The 18,430-nt window shown below is 43.4% G+C and overlaps 1 protein-coding gene across 2 annotated transcripts; it reads right to left on the reverse strand.

The window, feature by feature from the left end:
- Nucleotides 1–1,238: 1,238 nt before the first annotated feature.
- Nucleotides 1,239–17,982, reverse strand: DUSP12 (dual specificity phosphatase 12). 2 transcript variants are annotated; one of them, XM_053370770.1, is made up of 6 exons: nt 17,720–17,982; nt 14,399–14,512; nt 14,193–14,311; nt 6,116–6,212; nt 3,133–3,319; nt 1,239–1,844 (listed from the first exon to the last, which is right to left on the reverse strand). In XM_053370770.1, the coding sequence occupies exons 1-6, from the start codon at nt 17,965–17,967 to the stop codon at nt 1,689–1,691; spliced, it is 921 nt and encodes a 306-aa protein (XP_053226745.1). In that variant the 5' UTR covers nt 17,968–17,982; the 3' UTR covers nt 1,239–1,688. The 2 variants fall into 2 exon arrangements, with proteins under 2 accessions (XP_053226745.1, XP_053226743.1); XM_053370768.1 differs by having other exon boundaries at nt 17,717–17,982.
- Nucleotides 17,983–18,430: the final 448 nt, after the last annotated feature.

Raw genomic sequence — 18,430 nt, forward strand, 5'->3', positions numbered from 1 at the left:
CAAGAAAGACCTGCTATAATCGTATGAATTTGCCTCTTTTAACCTGAACTAGTATCTGCCTCACTAAACATCTTCTTGCCCCCCTCCATACACTAAAAAAAAACCCCATACCCATCCACTAAATTATTCCCCCCCCCACACACACACTTATGTGTCAGCGTTAACTTCTTCAACCCCAGAGTTTTACCAACCCTTCCAATTTTATGGCGGTCCAATGCCTTGGCCTAATTTGTGTCACATTTCATTCTAAAATCTATTTCACAAGAATCTCAGCTTTTGTTTTAAAATCTCAGCTTTTGCTTTTTAAAAAAACAGAATATGCAAAATAAGGAAACATGGAGATATGTTTGGAACCTTGTAAGTGTATTAACCTGAAACTTGCTCAAGGGGAATTAAGCAATACCATGTCCCATGGAAAAGGATGAAACATACATAAAGTAGGCAATGTGCATATATTTAGACATCAACAAATACTTGTACTACTAAGATGTGCAAGTTGCAAGTCCCCTATCAGTTGATGTGAGCAGCCCAGCCCTTTAAAACTCCCTGATATTGAAAATATACTTCAAAAGCATATTTAGTATATGTCATCTTGCTTTAGATCTGCAGACAGTGCTGTTTTCTTAATTATCTTCGACAACTGAGCATCTCTGTAATGTAAAAGCCTACCAATTCCCCTCCCCTACCATTAACTCACACACCAAGTTTTCAGTAATTTTTTTAATTTCGAAATGCAATTTGCATACAGCACGTAACACCTCGTTGGGAAAAGATTATAAACCCTTTCAGTAAATGACCTAGAAACCAATACTAATTTTTGTCAGTCAAGTGATTCAGCAAATGCTGGCTACCTGTAATTTGGATCCATTTCACAACAGATTGCTAGAAACCCTCATGATGTAGGAAATTGTAGCATATAACTTATTGCTGATAAATCAACAGTCACCAGAGACACTTGCGAAGCGATTTTTCTGATAGTCCTTTTCCAAGTTACAATCCAGTTGAAAGTGATAATTAGACATCAGGCATCCAGTGGCTGGCACTTCTGCATCATCATGAGTTCTCCTCTTCCTGTTCTGTATTCCCAAACATCCAATCATATTTTGCACCAAAACTATCAAATTTCAGAACGCTATTTTATAACAATCTAACAGCTGCAGTGTCTCCCTAATTACTTTTCCTTAATAGTCTTTTGGATGCTAAAACCAAGCGGGTTTGTTTATGAGAACCCTCATTTTGGAAAATTTCTTGACAAAACAAGTGAAGAAGCTAGGGACAAGCAACAAATTGCACTGCACACATCTTGGTTTCGTTTTGAAGAAGCTGTAGGCATGGGGACGGGGGAGGCTGATAAAAGCCAGGACCATAGCATACAGGAAGAGTAGGGAGGTGAGATTTTCATCAGAACCGTGATGCAGAGAGAATGGTTAATGCCCTCATTACCACATGCCACAGTCCTAATCTTGCCCCCAGCGCTGGCTTACCCCTAGGGCCTGCTCCCTCTTTCTTTTTTTCCTTTTTTTAAATGACACATGAAGTCTAGGTATTCCAGTACAAAATGGCTTTCCTGGAAACACTCAAGTTCAACTGGTTCTGTCGTACGTATCACTCGCTGTAAACCTATAGGTAACACAATCCTTTATACAGGAACGAGGCCACTGACTGGACTGCGGAAGTACAAACCAAGTTCACCTTTTTACAGTACCAATGGGCAGCGGTCCTTTTACTTCATCCACACGACTCTTGTGAATTTGGAAGGCAGGGGTCACCCAATGGCCGCACGAACATTGCTCACCTTGCCAATGGAAGGAGCCCAGCTTCGATGTACATTTTGGGCACAGAAGCTGCAAGAGAACAAGACAAACAAGTCGCTTAATGCTTCATCTCATCGCTGAGTACAGGAAAAGATAAACTTCAAAACTAACTATCACTATGGATCTCCAACTTCTAAAGATTTGACTGGTTCGTTCAAATCAACATAAAATCTGGCCTCCTCTGGCCACATTACTCAGCATTACTCAGCATCTGAAGTTCTGTTACCCAAACTCTCTCTGCTCCACCTGGTACGCAGGCCTACCCGCGGACTGTCCCGCCAGAGTGGTGCATGCTCTAGTTATCTCCCGCTTGGACTACTGCAATGCGCTCTATGTGGGGCTACCTTTGAAGGTGACCCAGAAACTACAACTAATCCAGAATGCGGCAGCTAGACTGGTGACTGGGGGCAGCCGCTGAGACCACATAACACCAGTCTTGAAAGACCTACATTGACTCCCAGTATGTTTCCGAGCACAATTCAAAGTGTTGGTGTTGACCTTTAAAGCCCTAAACGGCCTCGGTCCAGTATACCTGAAGGAGCATCTCCACCCCCATCGTTCTGTCCTGACGCTGAGGTCCAGCGCCGAGGGCCTTCTGGCAGTTCCCTCATTGCAAGAAGCAAAGCTACAGGGAACCAGGCAGAGGGCCTTCTCGGTAGTGGCGCCCACCCTGTGGAACGGCCTCCCATCAGATGTCAAATAGATAAACAACTACCTGACATTCAGAAGACATCTTAAGGCAGCCCTGTTCAGGGAAGTTTTTAATGTGTGACATCTTAGTGTATTTTTGGTCTTTGTGGAAGCCGCCCAGAGTGGCTGGGGAAACCCAGCCAGATGGGCAGGGTACAAATATATTATTATTATTATTATTATTATTATTATTATTATTATTATTATTATTGCAAACAATGCACACTCACACATGCAGACAAGTATCCATGGGTCCTATAAAATACCCCCCCAAGCCCATCATTTTCTCAGCTCCATTGCACTTTTCAATACAGTGGAACCGTGGTTGTCAAATGTAATCCGTCCCGGAAGACCGTTCGACTTCCAAAATGTTTGACAACTGAGGCGCAATTGCTGGTCGGCAAAATCCATTGAGAAAATAGAGAAATGCGCCTCAGAAGCCCTTCAACTTCTGTGGCGTGTTCGAAAATGGAAGCATTCACTTCCGGGTTGTTCAGCTCCTGAAATGTTCGACAACCAAGGTTCCACTGTATTTGCTCAGGTTCCCCTTCAGCTCACTGCTTGCTTTGCTGCCGTTTTCTTAGCTAACTAGCTGAAGATTTCCAAAGATTCAGGTGTTTCCCCTCACCTGTCCATCCATCACTCCTAAGAGTGCAGGTTCCATCCACTGCACAGGCTCAATGAAGTAAGAAGTACACCTAGACTGGTCATCACGGTGAAAAGCGGCAGGTCTTGAAAGCCTCTTATGAGCAAAAGCGGCAGGTCCCTTGCCTTCATCATGAGACAAAATGCTTGAACTTCGAAAGAGCAGGCGCCTGTCGTCCAGAAACAAAGGTAACAGAATGACTTGGAAAGGTATCTGAAAGCAATGTCATCTTTGTTCATTAAAGCATATGAAATGAAAGAAACATATAATCAAAAGCAACAATATACTGTATCTAAACTATCTTTCACATCAATAAGATATGAGGAAGAAACTGTGAGTAAATAGTATGGAGTCAACAGAAAAATTCATTGTGGGAGTTCCTAATCATAAAGCAAACACACTCTTTCGCACGTTAACAGGTTTTTATATTGCCACTTTCATAAGTTCTTTAATCCATGCATTAATTTAGGATGAAATCCTTCTTCCATTCTTCTAAAGATGTTATTTTGGTTACATAGGCAGCTCTCCTGATCTGACTGCTGAAGCCTACTTGGAGTTCCCATCTATCTCCAATATGGTCAAAGGATAAGGCATTTGCAAGCAACCTGCAATAAATTAACCCAGGCGGTCATTTCTGGCCAAGACTACTGGGTAGGCCCACAACAATCGTTTAGAATTGGATCTTCATTTTTCTTGCATTTTTAAACGAATGCACACTTTGCACAGCAACACCAGAAGGCAACCACATCCTATACCACAACCCTATTACATATTCAGGCAGCAACCATTTTGCGCAGGGGTTCCATTCCCGGCCTCTACACACATCGGCTGAGCACCCTGCCCTGCTCTGCCTTCTTCCAGATCCAAAGGGACCTGCACATCAGCGATCACACGTCAATTGGATACACCTGAAATAGTCGTCGCCTATACAGGTGTGAGGATGTTGCCATGCTAGTCCCAATAGGTTCTCTGAATTATCAGGACTATAGGGAGGAGAAAGAGGATTCCAGTGAAAGGTGTGGCCAGGACTTGGGAGACACCAGGGCAAGCTGGGGGTGCGGAATGAGATGTTGGTGTAGGAAGTACTCACAGGGGGGCAGAGGAGGGGATGGGGGTCAGTGAACAGGAACCAGAGCAATAGGACCCATCACCAGAGCCAGAGGGCCCCTGTCTCCATGTAGACGGCAGGCTCTGAGGTCTGTAGGAAGCAGCAGGCAGGGTGCTCCAGAAGGCTAAGGCAGGCAAGGGCCCACAGCCCAGCTCCCTAGCTGGCTAGGAGGGGCTCGCTAGTTCTGGGAGGAAATGTGCTGGAGTAGGCTGGGAGCAGGTGAGGGTCACATGACTCATCAAGCCCAGATGCTGCAATCAGCAGGTATAGTATAACAGGGCAGCAAAGCTGAGGTGCTGTGTCTGTTGAATTGCCCATGTTGAGGGACCTTGGCTTGGGTGCTCTTGGACCTCCACAGGACTGCACTTTGGGTTTGATGCTGGACTGTATTCTAACTGCAGAACTTCAGGCTTGGCTACTTGGATTGACCCTGAACCTCCTTTCCTGACCTTTGGACTTTGGATTTCTGACTCTGGGTGTGGCTTGTGCTGATTGACCCTTGGATTTTGAACTTGGACTTGGCACACTGACTTACTGCCAGGTAGGCCAGGGGATCAGGACAATAAGCCAAGATGACATCTTAGTCAGCCAGCAAGCAAACTTGTAATCGGGTCAGACACAAAGAACACTAAAGTTGGCATGTGCAATCACATGCGTTCAGATCGGCTCCAGATCTTTGTTCAATGGGTCACTTAAGTAATACGCATCCAACACCCAATTCTCATGTAGCTGCTATCAGTTTGCCTGCAGGTAACAAGGGCTGCTTCAAGGGGCGAAAGGAAGGATTGGGTCTCTCCATCTGCAGAGTTCTCCCCAAATCAAGCAATTGGCAGGCATGCCACTGCCTCTCAGCAGTAACCAGGGAGCACTGCCAAAGGACATGAGCTGCTAAGAGCTGCAGGTTATCTCAGTTGACACTTCCACTCTCACCTCCAGCAAGATCTCATGGCTGTGCAGTCTAATGAGACACCAAATCACCATGGCTCCTTCAGAAAGCTCGCTCTGCTGCCACATTAAGTTCCAAAACGTTTATAGCACTGTTTCCTTCTACTTTATATTATATATTGCCCACGAGGGTTAATTAAAACCAGATTGTTTTCTCGCTCTGCTACAGAGCCTTAGCCCTGGGCATCTTTCCCTTTCCTTACACATTCTGACCAACATCTACATTTTTCAAGTATTATTTATATATAATGTATTCGCTGCTGTATATCTGGGACACTGAGCCAGTTGTCATAAAAGCAGACAAAGGGGTAAATCTGTATTGGGACAGTGTCACTTCAAACTGCACGTAGAAAGTGAATGATGGATGCTTTCCTCATAGGGGGAGCAGAACCCACAATGCACAGAAACCTAGCTTATTGCAGAGATGATTAGGTGGGGAACTTTCTGCCTGATTCTACTTTTTTATCTGCACCCATTTTTTTGGTACAGCAGAATAGTAAATCACCTTCCCATCTTCTTCAATTTGACATCCACTCACAAAAACAAGTTTACCACATCTTGTGCAATTTGCAAGAACATGGTCAGTTTTACCTATCAGAATAAGGTGCCCTACAAGTCAGAAGAGATATATTTTCCCACACAATAAATTACTCAAAACTTCCACAGAAATATGGTTTTACTAAAAGCTTGCCAAAACACAGCCTTGGCGAGGACCCTTGCATCACAATGTTTATTAGCCAGCACAAATACTACATTTATTTGTGTGAACCAAGTAAATCAAGACGGGACACCTTTTCGGCTCCCCAGACCAGATCCATGGGGACAGAAGTGTTACTATTTGAAGATAACTGCTGTAAGTCACAGGACAGAGCAGGATATAAATCTAATAAATATATTTGTGGAGCCCCATACCTGCACTTTCTACACCTGTACAGAACCTCAGTGTTTGGAGTTTGCTGTACAGTGTTTGGATCAACTGCAAAGACATCTCGCGGCAGATTTCGTAGCTCTGAAAAGAAGAAGCAACGGTGCATTTATAAACTTGCAGACAGTCATCATTAAACATTAAACGCTTGTATTGGTTTACTGCATTTATATATTATCCTGAAGCAAAATGTTCAGGGGACTTTACAATAAAATCTGCTTTTTAAAAAAGAAAGCTTTTGTCCCAATAAATACCATAAAGGAACTATTGTGGTTGTAACCTCTGTGTGGCCTACAGAGGACTCCTTCCTTCATTAAAAAAGCCTATACTCAGATGTGCATTTATTCTCACTTTACGAGATCATTGCAAAAACCAATTTCACATAAACATGCTATCAGCTATGTTGATCCATTAAATTTTTTTAAAAACAAAAGCAGCAGTACCTGCTTCACTTATTTACCGTCTTTTTCGCTCTATAAGACGCACCAGACCACAAGACGCACCTAGTTTTTGCAGGAGGAAAACAAGGGGAAAATATTCTGAATCTCAGAAGCCAGAACAGCAAGAGGGATCGCTGCGTAGTGAAAGCAGCAATCCCTCTTGCTATTCTGGCTTCTGTGATAGCTGCGCAGCCTGCATTCGCTCCATAAGACGCACACACATTTCCCCTTACTTTTTAGGAGGGAAAAAGTGAGTCTTATAGAGCAAAAAATATGGTAATTCATTTATAGCCCACTTTTCCTTCAAGAAGTTCAAGGTGCCATGATACCTTTATTATATTCACGTCAAAGTCCCAAAGCAGTACGCTAACTTTTGCATTTCATGGAACTCTTGAGCAGGCTGGACGTTAAACAAAAGGGTTAGGAGAAATAGGCTGATGATAAAGGGCATCGTGGAAGCCTATTTGCAATACAGTGGTACCTCGGGTTAAGAACTTATGTATCTTAAGTAGATTATCCAGGAAGCTCTTTGCAAATGAATTAAGTTAGTGCTTGGTGCAAATGATCTGTTTGCCCCACAGCATACTAGGGGGGAAAGCAGCAACCATCACTCTTTTTGAAACTATAAAAGCCAGCACTTATGTAGTTCTGTCTCTCTCTGGCAGTAATCTAAGAAAGTCCTACACCCGCATCCTATCCACACCTGGATCCTGCATCCCTGCCTTCAAAACCATCAATAGCCTTGCCCCTTACATCTCCATTCTTCTATCCAGACACGTTCAAACCCATGACTACTTGTTCACTTCACCGCCAGTCGCCCAAAGGTCTCGTTTTAGTTTGTTTATTGAATCCATATCCCTCCCTTCCTCCCAAAGGAGCTGGGGGGGCAAGTCTTCTGCTCCTTTGTTGTTGTTTTTTATATGATATTTATTAAGGTTTTGGAAGATTACAAAATTGAAAAAAAAGGAGAAAAGGTGCAAAAACACAGAAAAATAAAAACAATTAAGACAAAAAAACCCCAATCAATCCTTCCATAACTTATCTTTCATTTGCTTGTTTCCTTGACCTCCTCACACCTCCCTTTTTTGTATTCTAGTTCATTTAGCTAATTCAGCAAATCCTTTCCCTCTTTATTTTTATCCTAATAATTTATCTTAATATAATGTAACTCTACATTCTCACCAATTAACCATCTATTTTTTCTTAATCTTTTGTAACATTTCTGCTAAAAACCACGTAACTTCATTCCAACATCCTTCTAACATTCCTTAATTTTACAATGTTTCTGTAAATAAGCTTTAAATTTCTTCCAATCTTCTTCCACCGACTCTTCTCCCTGGTCTCGGATTCTGCCAGTCATCTCCGCCAGTTCCATGTAGTCCATCACCTTCATCTGCCAAGTCTTCTGCTCCTTTGGATCACTCCTTCTCCATAGCTGCCCAATGCCTAGAGCAGGCATAGGCAAACTCAGCCCTCCAGATGTTTTGGGACTACAACTCCCATTATCCCTGATCACTGGTCCTGTTAGCTAGGGATGATGGGAGTTGTAGTGCCAAAACATCTGGAGGGCTGAGTTTGCCTATGCCTGACCTAGAGCTGTCTCTCAAAATGCCTGTGATACTCCCACTCTCTTGCTTTTTTCAAATCCACCCTAAAAAGCCACATTTTCTGTGAAAACTTTGGCACAACCACCTGGGCCCAAAAGCACATGTTGCAGGTGTTGCATGTTCTTCCCCCTATTACTGCACCTCAGTTTCCATCCTTTTCCTCTGCTGCCTACATGTGTCCCTGATCACACATTACATCTGAACACACTGGTTTCTATGGAGAGTGATGAAAGCGGAAAGTATTACTATTGCATTTTAGGAGAAGAGAAGGGGCACTAGGGATCTTGCAGGCTGCAATGGAGGCCTAGGAGGGGGGGAAATGAAAGCTTGAAATGTGAATGGGCCACCCGAGGGTAGAAAGAAGAGCAAGATCAGGAAAACGGAAGTGGAAGAGAGAAATGCAACAGCTGAAGTGCCAATTACCTGTTCCAAAGGAAGAGTGAATATCCCAAGATTCAGTGTTATTCAAGAGTCTGGGGTTTTTGGAGCGGCCAAGTACAAATTTTTGGGTGGTCAGGCAACCTGACTCTCAGATAACAGGATACCACTTTTTATCTGGGGACAACCAGGGGAAAAGGCTGCAATGCAGGCAAGGATTCCAAAGATCCTCCAAGACCCACATGGTGCAATACCCAAGCAAGCAACCTAGGTTTTCCTTGAACCCCCTTCCCAAAATGGGGAAAAGCAGAAAGTGTGCCTTAAATGGGGAGCATAAGCCTGTGTGCTCCCTTTAACTTCCTGACTAGATCTGAGAAAAATAACGAACACAGACAGACAAAAAGAAAGGAGTCAAGCAGAGGAGACAGGAATGGGGGAACTACTAGCTAGGGCAAGAACAATCCATCCTGGAGGAACCCACAGAGACTGAGCAAATGGACTGGGTGAACAATTCCATCCTTTGGGGGAAGAATTTAAAGGTTTCTGCTCCTTGGGAGGAGGGGATACCTAAAAGGAAAGACAGCAAGGTTGCAAATCTGGCTGAAAGAGGAAGAGCTTTCCCGTAACAAAAGGTAGCATCGCTTTTGATTGACAGTAGGATATTAAATTAAAAGACGCCTGCCTCTTGGGAGAAAAGCAATGACAAACCTAGACAGCATCTTAAAAAGTAGAGACATCACCTTGCCAACAAAGGTCCGTATAGTAAAAGCTATGGTTTTCCCAGTAGTGATGTATGGAAGTGAAAGCTGGACCATGAAGAAGGCTGATCGCCGAAGAATTGATGCTTTTGAATTATGGTGCTGGAGGAGACTCTTGAGAGTCCCATGGACTGCAAGAAGATCAAACCTCTCCATTCTGAAGGAAATCAGCCCTTAGTGCTCACTGGAAGGACAGATCCTGAAGCTGAGGCTCCAAGACTTTGGCCACCTCATGAGAAGAGAAGACTCCCTGGTAAAGACCCTGATGTTGGGAAAGATGGAGGGCACAAGGAGAAGGGGACAACAGAGGACAAGATGGTTGGATAGTGCTCTCGAAGCTACCAGCATGAGTTTGACCCAACTGGGGGAGGCAGTGGAAGACAGGAGTGCCTGGCGTGCTCTGGTCCATGGGGTCACAAAGAGTCGGACACAACTAAATGACTAAACAACAACAACAAAGGATACTTTTAAGTTTCTTGCCATGGAGCAGTAATGAGATGACTTACAGCAGGAATGGCCAAACTTGGTCCTCCAGCTGTTTTGGGACTACAACTCCCACCATCCCTAGCCAACAGGACCAGTGGTCAGGGATGATGGGAATTGTAGTCCCAAAACAGCTGGAGGCCCAAGTTTGGCCGTGCCTGACTTACAGGCAAAGCTGAGTTCCATGTGGAAAACAGAAGAGGGAGCCTAAGCTCAGATTAACCTTGAGCATGAGTGTCTAAGTCCATGTACAAAACTGGGGTGGCAGATCCTAACTTTAAGAAATGCTTGTTGGAAAGACCAAACTGAGGTGTGTACTTATGCTGGCCGTGCGCAAAAAGGAATCAGATACAAAGCAAAACATTTGCGGCTACGTCTTTGTTGCTCCTGGTAATGAGAACATGTCTAAATGCAATTAGGGAGGGTTGGTGGTTCATGCCACCATGTGCCTCTTTTTCTGTGCCTGAGAAAGCCCCATGCTTTGTACTGCCACTCATGTGAAGCACCAAGAGCCAAGAGGCATGCTAATGATGAAAAAAAGACTGAGCACATAGTAATATATTCCTAGGCTGTAAGTAAGCCACTTGGGGCAGATACCTCCTTGTAAAGTGTCATATTTATACATTATACAATATAAATAGCTAATAAATATTATTATTAATTACAGCTCACAAGCCTCTGCTAAGCAGAAGGGGAAATGTTGCAATCTTTTTATTAGCAAATATCCAGGTAAATTTGTGAAGAGCTTCCGGAAGCGCCATCTGAAGACTGTCACATCTTGCAAATGGGGCTTCCCCCCAGCTTCCTACCTGCAACAGTGTTCGCCCTCACACAAACCTTTAACTTTGTTTGATGTTATCAGCCTTGTTAGCATCCAGCTTGAGGGAGGGTTTTGTGAAACTCGAAAGCTAGCTCACGACTTTTGACTTTTCATTGGTTTTAACAGATTATACTATTCCAGTTGAAACACTGTGTTTTATAAAATATGCTTACAGGATCCTCACTTTCTTCACTGAGCAGAGGCACTAGAAAGTGGAGGATCCATATTTCTGCAATTCCAACCAGCTTTATGTCTTACATAACATGGACTGCTTGATCTTTAGCCTTTACATTGTGAAAAATGCTTCACAAACACTCTGTGCATGTGCCTAAGTTCTTTTGCAGCACAAAGCACCGTCCTGACAGCAAGATAGGAGACCAAGAAAGATTCCTTCACACACAGAGAGAGAGAAAGACAGAGAGAGAGAGAGAGAGAGAGAGAGAGAGAAAAGAAGAAGAAGAAGAAGAAGAAGAAGAAGAAGAAGAAGAAGAAGAAGAAGAAGAAGAAGAAGCAGCAGCAGCAGCAGCAGCAGCAGCAGCAGCAGCAGCAGAAGCAGCAGCAGCAGAAGCAGCAGCGACTTTATTATTCTTAATGCAAGCAAAGCCCATTCTTTGGGTCTTCATATTTGATTTAGTCCAACCTGAAAACGATAACAAAATTCTAAACCAAGGATGCCATTGAGACTTGCCTCAACTGTTCCCTTATGCAGCTTGATAATGTGAAAAGAAAAGAAAAGAAAGAATTACACATATCGGCCTCATTCATAGGAACATAAAAATGTGAATGTGCTTCCGCATAATTTAGACTGTTGAGATTTGGTACACACACAAGGTCTGATTACAAAATAAAAAACTGAAAAGGAGGCATTTGTACAACTTGCCTTGAAAAGGGAGAAGGAATACATGAGACTGTAGCCCAAAACTGTCACACTAAAGCTTAAGACCTTTACACACAAACACCTTAAGACAGACTAGTAATCAGTAAAGTCTGAAATTAGAACGTTTTTACAAAAACTCCATTCACTTTACCTAATTTCTAAATGACTGAGTAATAGAAAGGTTGGGGAGAGGAGCCAAAACAGGGCTGTTGCAGAGAAAGGAAGCTGGCACGTGCCAAAAGAAAACCAGGAGTGGATTCTCCTGGAGGAAAGATTGCTGAAAACTGATTTCTGCTCTTGCACAAATGAGATCAAGTTTAGGTGTGCTCGATTATTCATAGTATAGCAAGGTTGGAGGCTTTTTGCAGCCTACCTACTGGCAGATCCTGCTTCTGCACGTTTCCTCAGAAGAAGATATCAAACCCCTGGGCTCCTCTCAACAACTGCCTTTTGCAGCTGAGTGCAGGTCTAGCTGGCCTCTCTCACCCCATGTCCCACATCAGACAAGGGGAAAAAGATTTGTTGCACCAACTTCCTCAGAACCAACTGGGGGAATGAAGAGCCCAGAATATGATGATGCTGAATGGGAATGTTGAAATACCTAGATTTGACTTTGGGAAGGGGGTGTCTGTGTTCCTTAGTTAAGTATATGCTGTACTATAGAGGTGAAGGAAGTGTTTAATTTAGAGACATGCAGGGACAGCACAGCAATTTTATTTGGAGGACAGATTGCACTCATTTGTGGAAAGAGAAAAACACTCTGCATGTGTTCAGGGATGCAGTGGTACCTCGGGTTAAGTACTTAATTCGTTCCAGAGGTCCGTTCTTAACCTGAAACTATTAAAACATCACTTTAGCTAATGGGGCCTCCTGCTGCCGCTGTGCCGCCGCCGCCCAATTTCCGTTCTCATCCTGAAGCAAAGTCCTTAACCCGAGGTACTATTTCTGGGTTAGCGGAGTCGTCTGTAACCTGAAGCGTATGTAACCCGAGGTACCACTGTACTTTAAATATATTCCCACTGGCTACTAGAAAGAATTCCCAGCTACCAAACTCAAACTTAAGATTGTGGACTCCTGCATCCATGGGACAGAAAGCTGAACTGTGGGAATTATTTCCCCTTCACTGGGAATGTGGGCTCCAAATTAGACTCCCCTGTCAAGCAGCAGCTCCAGCCGCTGAAGATTCTGAAGAATTCAACACCAGCGGGTAGAAAAAGCTAAAGAAATATGGAAAGCTACACATACAACGAGGGAGTTGCTGTCTGACTTTCTCACTGTGCTGTTTGTCTTCGTTTAATTCTTCTCAGAAGCGAATTTTGACTAGAGGTTGGGAAATGAGCAGGGAAAATAAGAGGTGGAGCTGGTCTTACATGGCAAGTAAGAGTGGAGAAGTAAGAGTGGAGACTGGAGAAGAGTGACTAGTGGGGTGCCACAGGGTTCTGTCTTGGGCCCGGTCTTATTCAACATCTTTATCAACGACTTGGATGATGGACTCAAGGGCATCCTGATCAAATTTGCAGATGACACCAAACTGGGAGGGGTGGCTAACACCCCAGAGGACAGGATCACACTTCAAAACGACCTTGACAGATTAGAGAACTGGGCCAAAACAAACAAGATGAATTTTTACAGGGAGAAATGTAAAGTATTGCACTTGGGCAAAAAAAATGAGAGGCACAAATACAAGATGGGTGACACCTGGCTTGAGAGCAGTACATGTGAAAAGGATCTAGGAGTCTTGCTTGACCACAAACTAGACATGAGCCAACAGTGTGACGCGGCAGCTAAAAAAGCCAATGCAATTCTGGGCTGCATCAATAGGAGTATAGCATCTAGATCAAGAGAAGTAATAGTGCCACTGTATTCTGCTCTGGTCAGACCTCACCTGGAGTACTGTGTCCAGTTCTGGGCACCACAGTTCAAGAAGGACACTGACAAACTGGAATGTGTCCAGAGGAGGGCAACCAAAATGGTCAAAGGCCTGGAAACGATGCCTTATGAGGAACGGCTAAGGGAGCTGGGCATGTTTAGCCTGGATAAGAGGAGGTTAAGGGGTGATATGATAGCCATGTTCAAATATATAAAAGGATGTCACATAGAGGAGGGAGAAAGGTTGTTTTCTGCTGCTCCAGAGAAGCGGACACGGAGCAATGGATCCAAACTACAAGAAAGAAGATTCCACCTAAACATTAGGAAGAACTTCCTGACAGTAAGAGCTGTTCGACAGTGGAATTTGCTGCCAAGGAGTGTGGTGGAGTCTCCTTCTTTGGAGGTCTTTAAGCAGAGGCTTGACAACCATATGTCAGGAGTGCTCTGATGGTGTTTCCTGCTTGGCAGGGGGTTGGACTCGATGGCCCTTGTGGTCTCTTCCAACTCTATGATTCTATGATTCTAAGTATTCAATGTACCAAGGCTCATAGCCAGGGGTGGGGGCGATTTCCAACAGCAGTCAGTAACACGTATCCATGCTTTAAGAATTCAAGCTTCCTAGTCTATCTAGAATACAACTCATGTGTGAAAAAGAGTGCTATTTATAACAAAGTCTTGTTATTACCCATTCCAGGTGGAAGAACATGGGGGGGGGGGCAATTCGAGTTCAATAACGCAAGTTCAGTTCCAATGTGAATACAGTAGTGGAATTTGTATGTAGCCATTTTTAGCCCAATCTTAAGAGATTAGAAAAGCACTTCTATTTCCTTACCAGGATATTTCTCTGTAACCTTTTGCAAACGATACTGTTTGTAAATAGTACTGGTCACATCGACTTCACAGCCCATTTTTTCATAGAGTTTCAGTTGCCACTCGAAGCCTTCATTCATTCTGGAACAAGGGGGGGGGGGGAAGCCTTCTGATTACATTCCAATCTTCACAAGGAAGGAAAACAAATTTTATCAAATAAAAACGCACTTGGCATCTGGTTTGATGGCCTGGACAAAGGCATAGGCCTCTTCAAAAGGGAGTTTATTGGCTTTCATTAAATAGGCAGTCACAACAGCAACACTCCGGCTGACTCCAGCTTGACTGAAAACAAAACAAAACAAGGAAGCACCCAATCAAATATGGTCACACACAACAAAAATTGGAACCCCCCCCCCAAAAAAAAATAACCAGATCCTTCATTCCCTTCAAACTGCATTTCCCCCTAGAGAACATCTTTCTTACAATTCACTTGTACTCAGGGAATAGAGCACTGCCCACACATTTCTCATGACAACTTTGGAAGATATACTTGTGTATCAACAGCTTTTCCCTTAGAAATACTATACTCAGGAGTCAGAGGCTCAAGCCTTCCCCAGGTGCTCTTTGTGTACTTTGATACACAATGTATTTTGTACTCTAGTTTCACAATATCCCTCATTACCTGCTGCCACCCCACCCACCTGAAAGACACGACCTCCCTGAAAATTATCCTGCTCCTCTCCTAACAAGAGAACAAGAGTGTGGTTGAAATTCTATATGAACAATATTATTATTATTGTTGTTGTTGTTGTTGTTGTTGTTGTTGTTGTTTTATACCCCACCTATCTGGTTGGGCTTCCCCAGCCACTCTGGGCAGCTTCCAACAAAATATTAAAATACAGTAATGCATCAAACATTAAAAGCTTCCCTAAACAGGGCTGCCTTCAGATGACTTCTAAAAGTCTGGTAGTTGTTTTTCTCTTTGACATCTGGTGGGAGGGCGTTCCACAGGGCGGGTGCCACTACCGAGAAGGCCCTCTGCCTGGTTCCCTGTAATTTGGCTTCTCGCAGTGAGGGAACCGCCAGAAGGCCCTCGGCGCTGGACCTCAGTGTCCGGGCAGAACGATGGGGGTGGAGACGCTCCTTCAGGTATACTGAACCGAGGAACCATGATTCCCCCCCCCCCCCCGTACTTCCTACACAAAAGAAAGAACATAAGGGTCCTGCTCCAACACCCATACAGCCAAACATTTCTAACAGTGGCCATCTCCTGTCATTTGTCACCAGCATCCGGTATAATCCGTACACAAAACCAGAAAGAATGAAAGAAAGAAAGAAAGAAAGAAAGAAAGAAAGGACAGACGGACTTGATGGAGAAAGTGGGGAACACATTCTACATCTTAGGGTAGGCCTATGATGTTTTGTTGATTGTTGGCTAGATTGATCAAAAGCAGGGTGCCACTTTTTAAAAAAGAAGTGTACAAGAACAGACAAAAATGGCAGGTGGCAGTGGCCATCTTCAAACGGGCATCCTGCATCTCTCACACAGAAGAGCAAATCGACTGTCCCAGATGGAGCCTGCTGTGGCTTTTGCAAGCTTCATCAAAAAGAACACAGAAAGCCAATTGTATACACAGGTAATCAACGAAGCAACAAAAATTTATTTGACTGCTCTGCCTTCTGTGCTGGCTAAGAGTTGGACACGGTGAGATTTGGGAGCACATCGGGGCACAAGGTAAATTAGACAGTGAAAGTTCAGCCAAAAGTTAATGCTAGGGAAGGATTTGCGGGGGGAGAAAGAGAGAAAAGAGAAAGCACATTGCAGTCGCGTCTCATTGCCTGTATAGGCGATTTCCGGATTCTCCTGGAGGTGGTGTGTTTTTTTCTTTTTAATGCCCTGAGAGACAGAAGAAACTGAAGATTCAATGTTATCTGTGTTTTGAGCACCAGCATGTCTAGGTCACACGTAATAAGACCCGAGTTAGAAAAAAGGCCAGAGAAACCCCGTCTTTTCCGGTACTTTGGCTTCTGGCTGGACATGGAGGTATCCGATCGCGGGCTGTGCTAAAAATAAAAAATAAAAAAGCACCCCTTGATTTCTCTCAATATCTGTTGGACAGTTGTCATTACCGCCATGAGATATATATATATATATATATATATATATATATATATTGATATATATTGATATATTGATATGTATATATATCTGGCCAATATCCAACCTGTTTGTGTGGCAGCGCCCTTGATGTCAAGTGAGGATGGCCACATAATTTTTATGTATTTTTTTCAGTTGGAATGTGAGACACAGAAAAAGTAAAAAGCATTTCTCAGCATCAGGGAGAGAAGAAGTAAAAAGTATTTCTTGGCTGAACAGGAAAGATGGGCAGTTGCCTTTCACAACAAAATGTGGCAGAACAATGTCAAAAATGTCTCTGGGTTTACACACACACACACAATTAGGAGCAGAAACCGGGCCCTAGCGCTGCTTGTTATAATAATTGCTATATCATTTTCTTATATATTAATTATTATATGCTGTTTGAAATAAATAAATGGAATTATTATTATCATCGTTCCACTGCCAGTCTGCAGCACTCTAATAATAATAACAACAATAATTCTTATTGTTCCACTGCCAGTCTGCAATGCTGTAATAATAATAATAATGATTATTATTATTGTTGTAGTTCCACTGCAAGTTTGCGGTGCTCTAATAATAATAGTTGTTGTTGTTGTTGTTGTTCTCCTGCTAGTCTGCAGTGCTCTAATAATTATAATAATAGCAGCAACAACAACAATAATAATTCTTACTGTTCCACTGCCAGTCTGCAGCACTCTTAATAATAATAATAATAATAATAATAATAGTTGTTGTTGTTGTTCTCCTGCCAGTCTGCGCTCTAATAATTATAATAACAGCAACAACAATAACAATTCTTATTGTTCCCCTGTCGGTCTGCAGCACTCTGATAATAATAATAATAATTCTGCTTGTTCCCCAGCCCGTCTACAGCGCTCTAATAATAATAATAAATTCTTATTGTTCCCCTGTCGGTCTACAGCGCTCTAATAATAATAATAATTCTGCTTGTTCCCCAGCCCGTCTACAGCGCTCTAATAATAATAATAAGTCTGCAGCGCTCTAATAAATGAAAATAATAATAATTGTTGTTGTTCTCCTGCTAGTCTGCAATGTTCTAATAATAATAACAATAATAGCAATTCTTATTGTTCCCCTGCCCGTGTGCAGCGCTCTGATAATGATAATGATAATAATAATAATAATAATAAATTCTTATTGTTCCCCTGCCCGTGTGCAGCGCTCTGATAATGATAATGATAATAATAATAATAATAATAATAATAATAATAATAAATTCTTATTCTTCCCCTGCCCGTGTGCAGCGCTCTGATAATGATAATGATAATAATAATAATAATAATAATAATAATAATAATAATAAATTCTTATTGTTCCCCTGCCCGTGTGCAGCGCTCTAATAATAATAATAATAATATCAAATGCTTATTGCCGCCCCTCACCACCTGACCAGGGCGCGCGCCCCCCTTTCCCGCGCGCGGCCGAGGAAGTCCGCGCATGCGTCGAGGTGGCTGAGGAGGTCTGCCTGCGGCTGGTCCAGTGCGGGCACGTGCAGCACCGCCTCCGCCCCCGACACCGCCCCGGCCTCGGGCGGCTCCGAGTCCACCACCAGCAGCGCCCAGGCCGGCGCCGCGCCATCCGGGAGGCCGCCGCCCGCGCCGCCCAGATACAGGCCGGGGAGCACCGGCACCATGACCAGGCCGCGCCGCCTCAGCCGGAACTACCGCGGCCCCGCCTTCCCGCGCCTTCCCAGCCAATGAGGCGCCCGGTCTCCAGCAACCCTAAACTCACGAAATGGTAGACACGCGCGCCTCCGCCATTTTGTGGCTGTGTGGAATAGAACATAGATCTGAAAGGAAGTAGCGCTTGCGGGTTCCGTTTCATTCCCGCCCTTTTCTTCTGTTTTAAACTCAAAAAAAAAAAAATACCCTTCCATAGTTTTAAGGTAAAACTGCAGAGCTCGATTGTATTATTATGCACACAGATTTAATAAATAAATAGCAGCAACAGCATTTATTCAGTAAATCTGTATACCACACCCTTCACTCGAAGATCTCTGGACATAAAAGTGCAAAATAAAAACACAAAATACATAATAAAAAGAAGAGTCAAAACAAAACAAACACATTTAAAAGGATAAAGAGTGTTAATCAGCC

This window comes from Podarcis raffonei, chromosome 17 (assembly GCF_027172205.1).
Source record: "Podarcis raffonei isolate rPodRaf1 chromosome 17, rPodRaf1.pri, whole genome shotgun sequence".
Taxonomy (NCBI): Eukaryota; Metazoa; Chordata; class Lepidosauria; order Squamata; family Lacertidae; genus Podarcis; species Podarcis raffonei.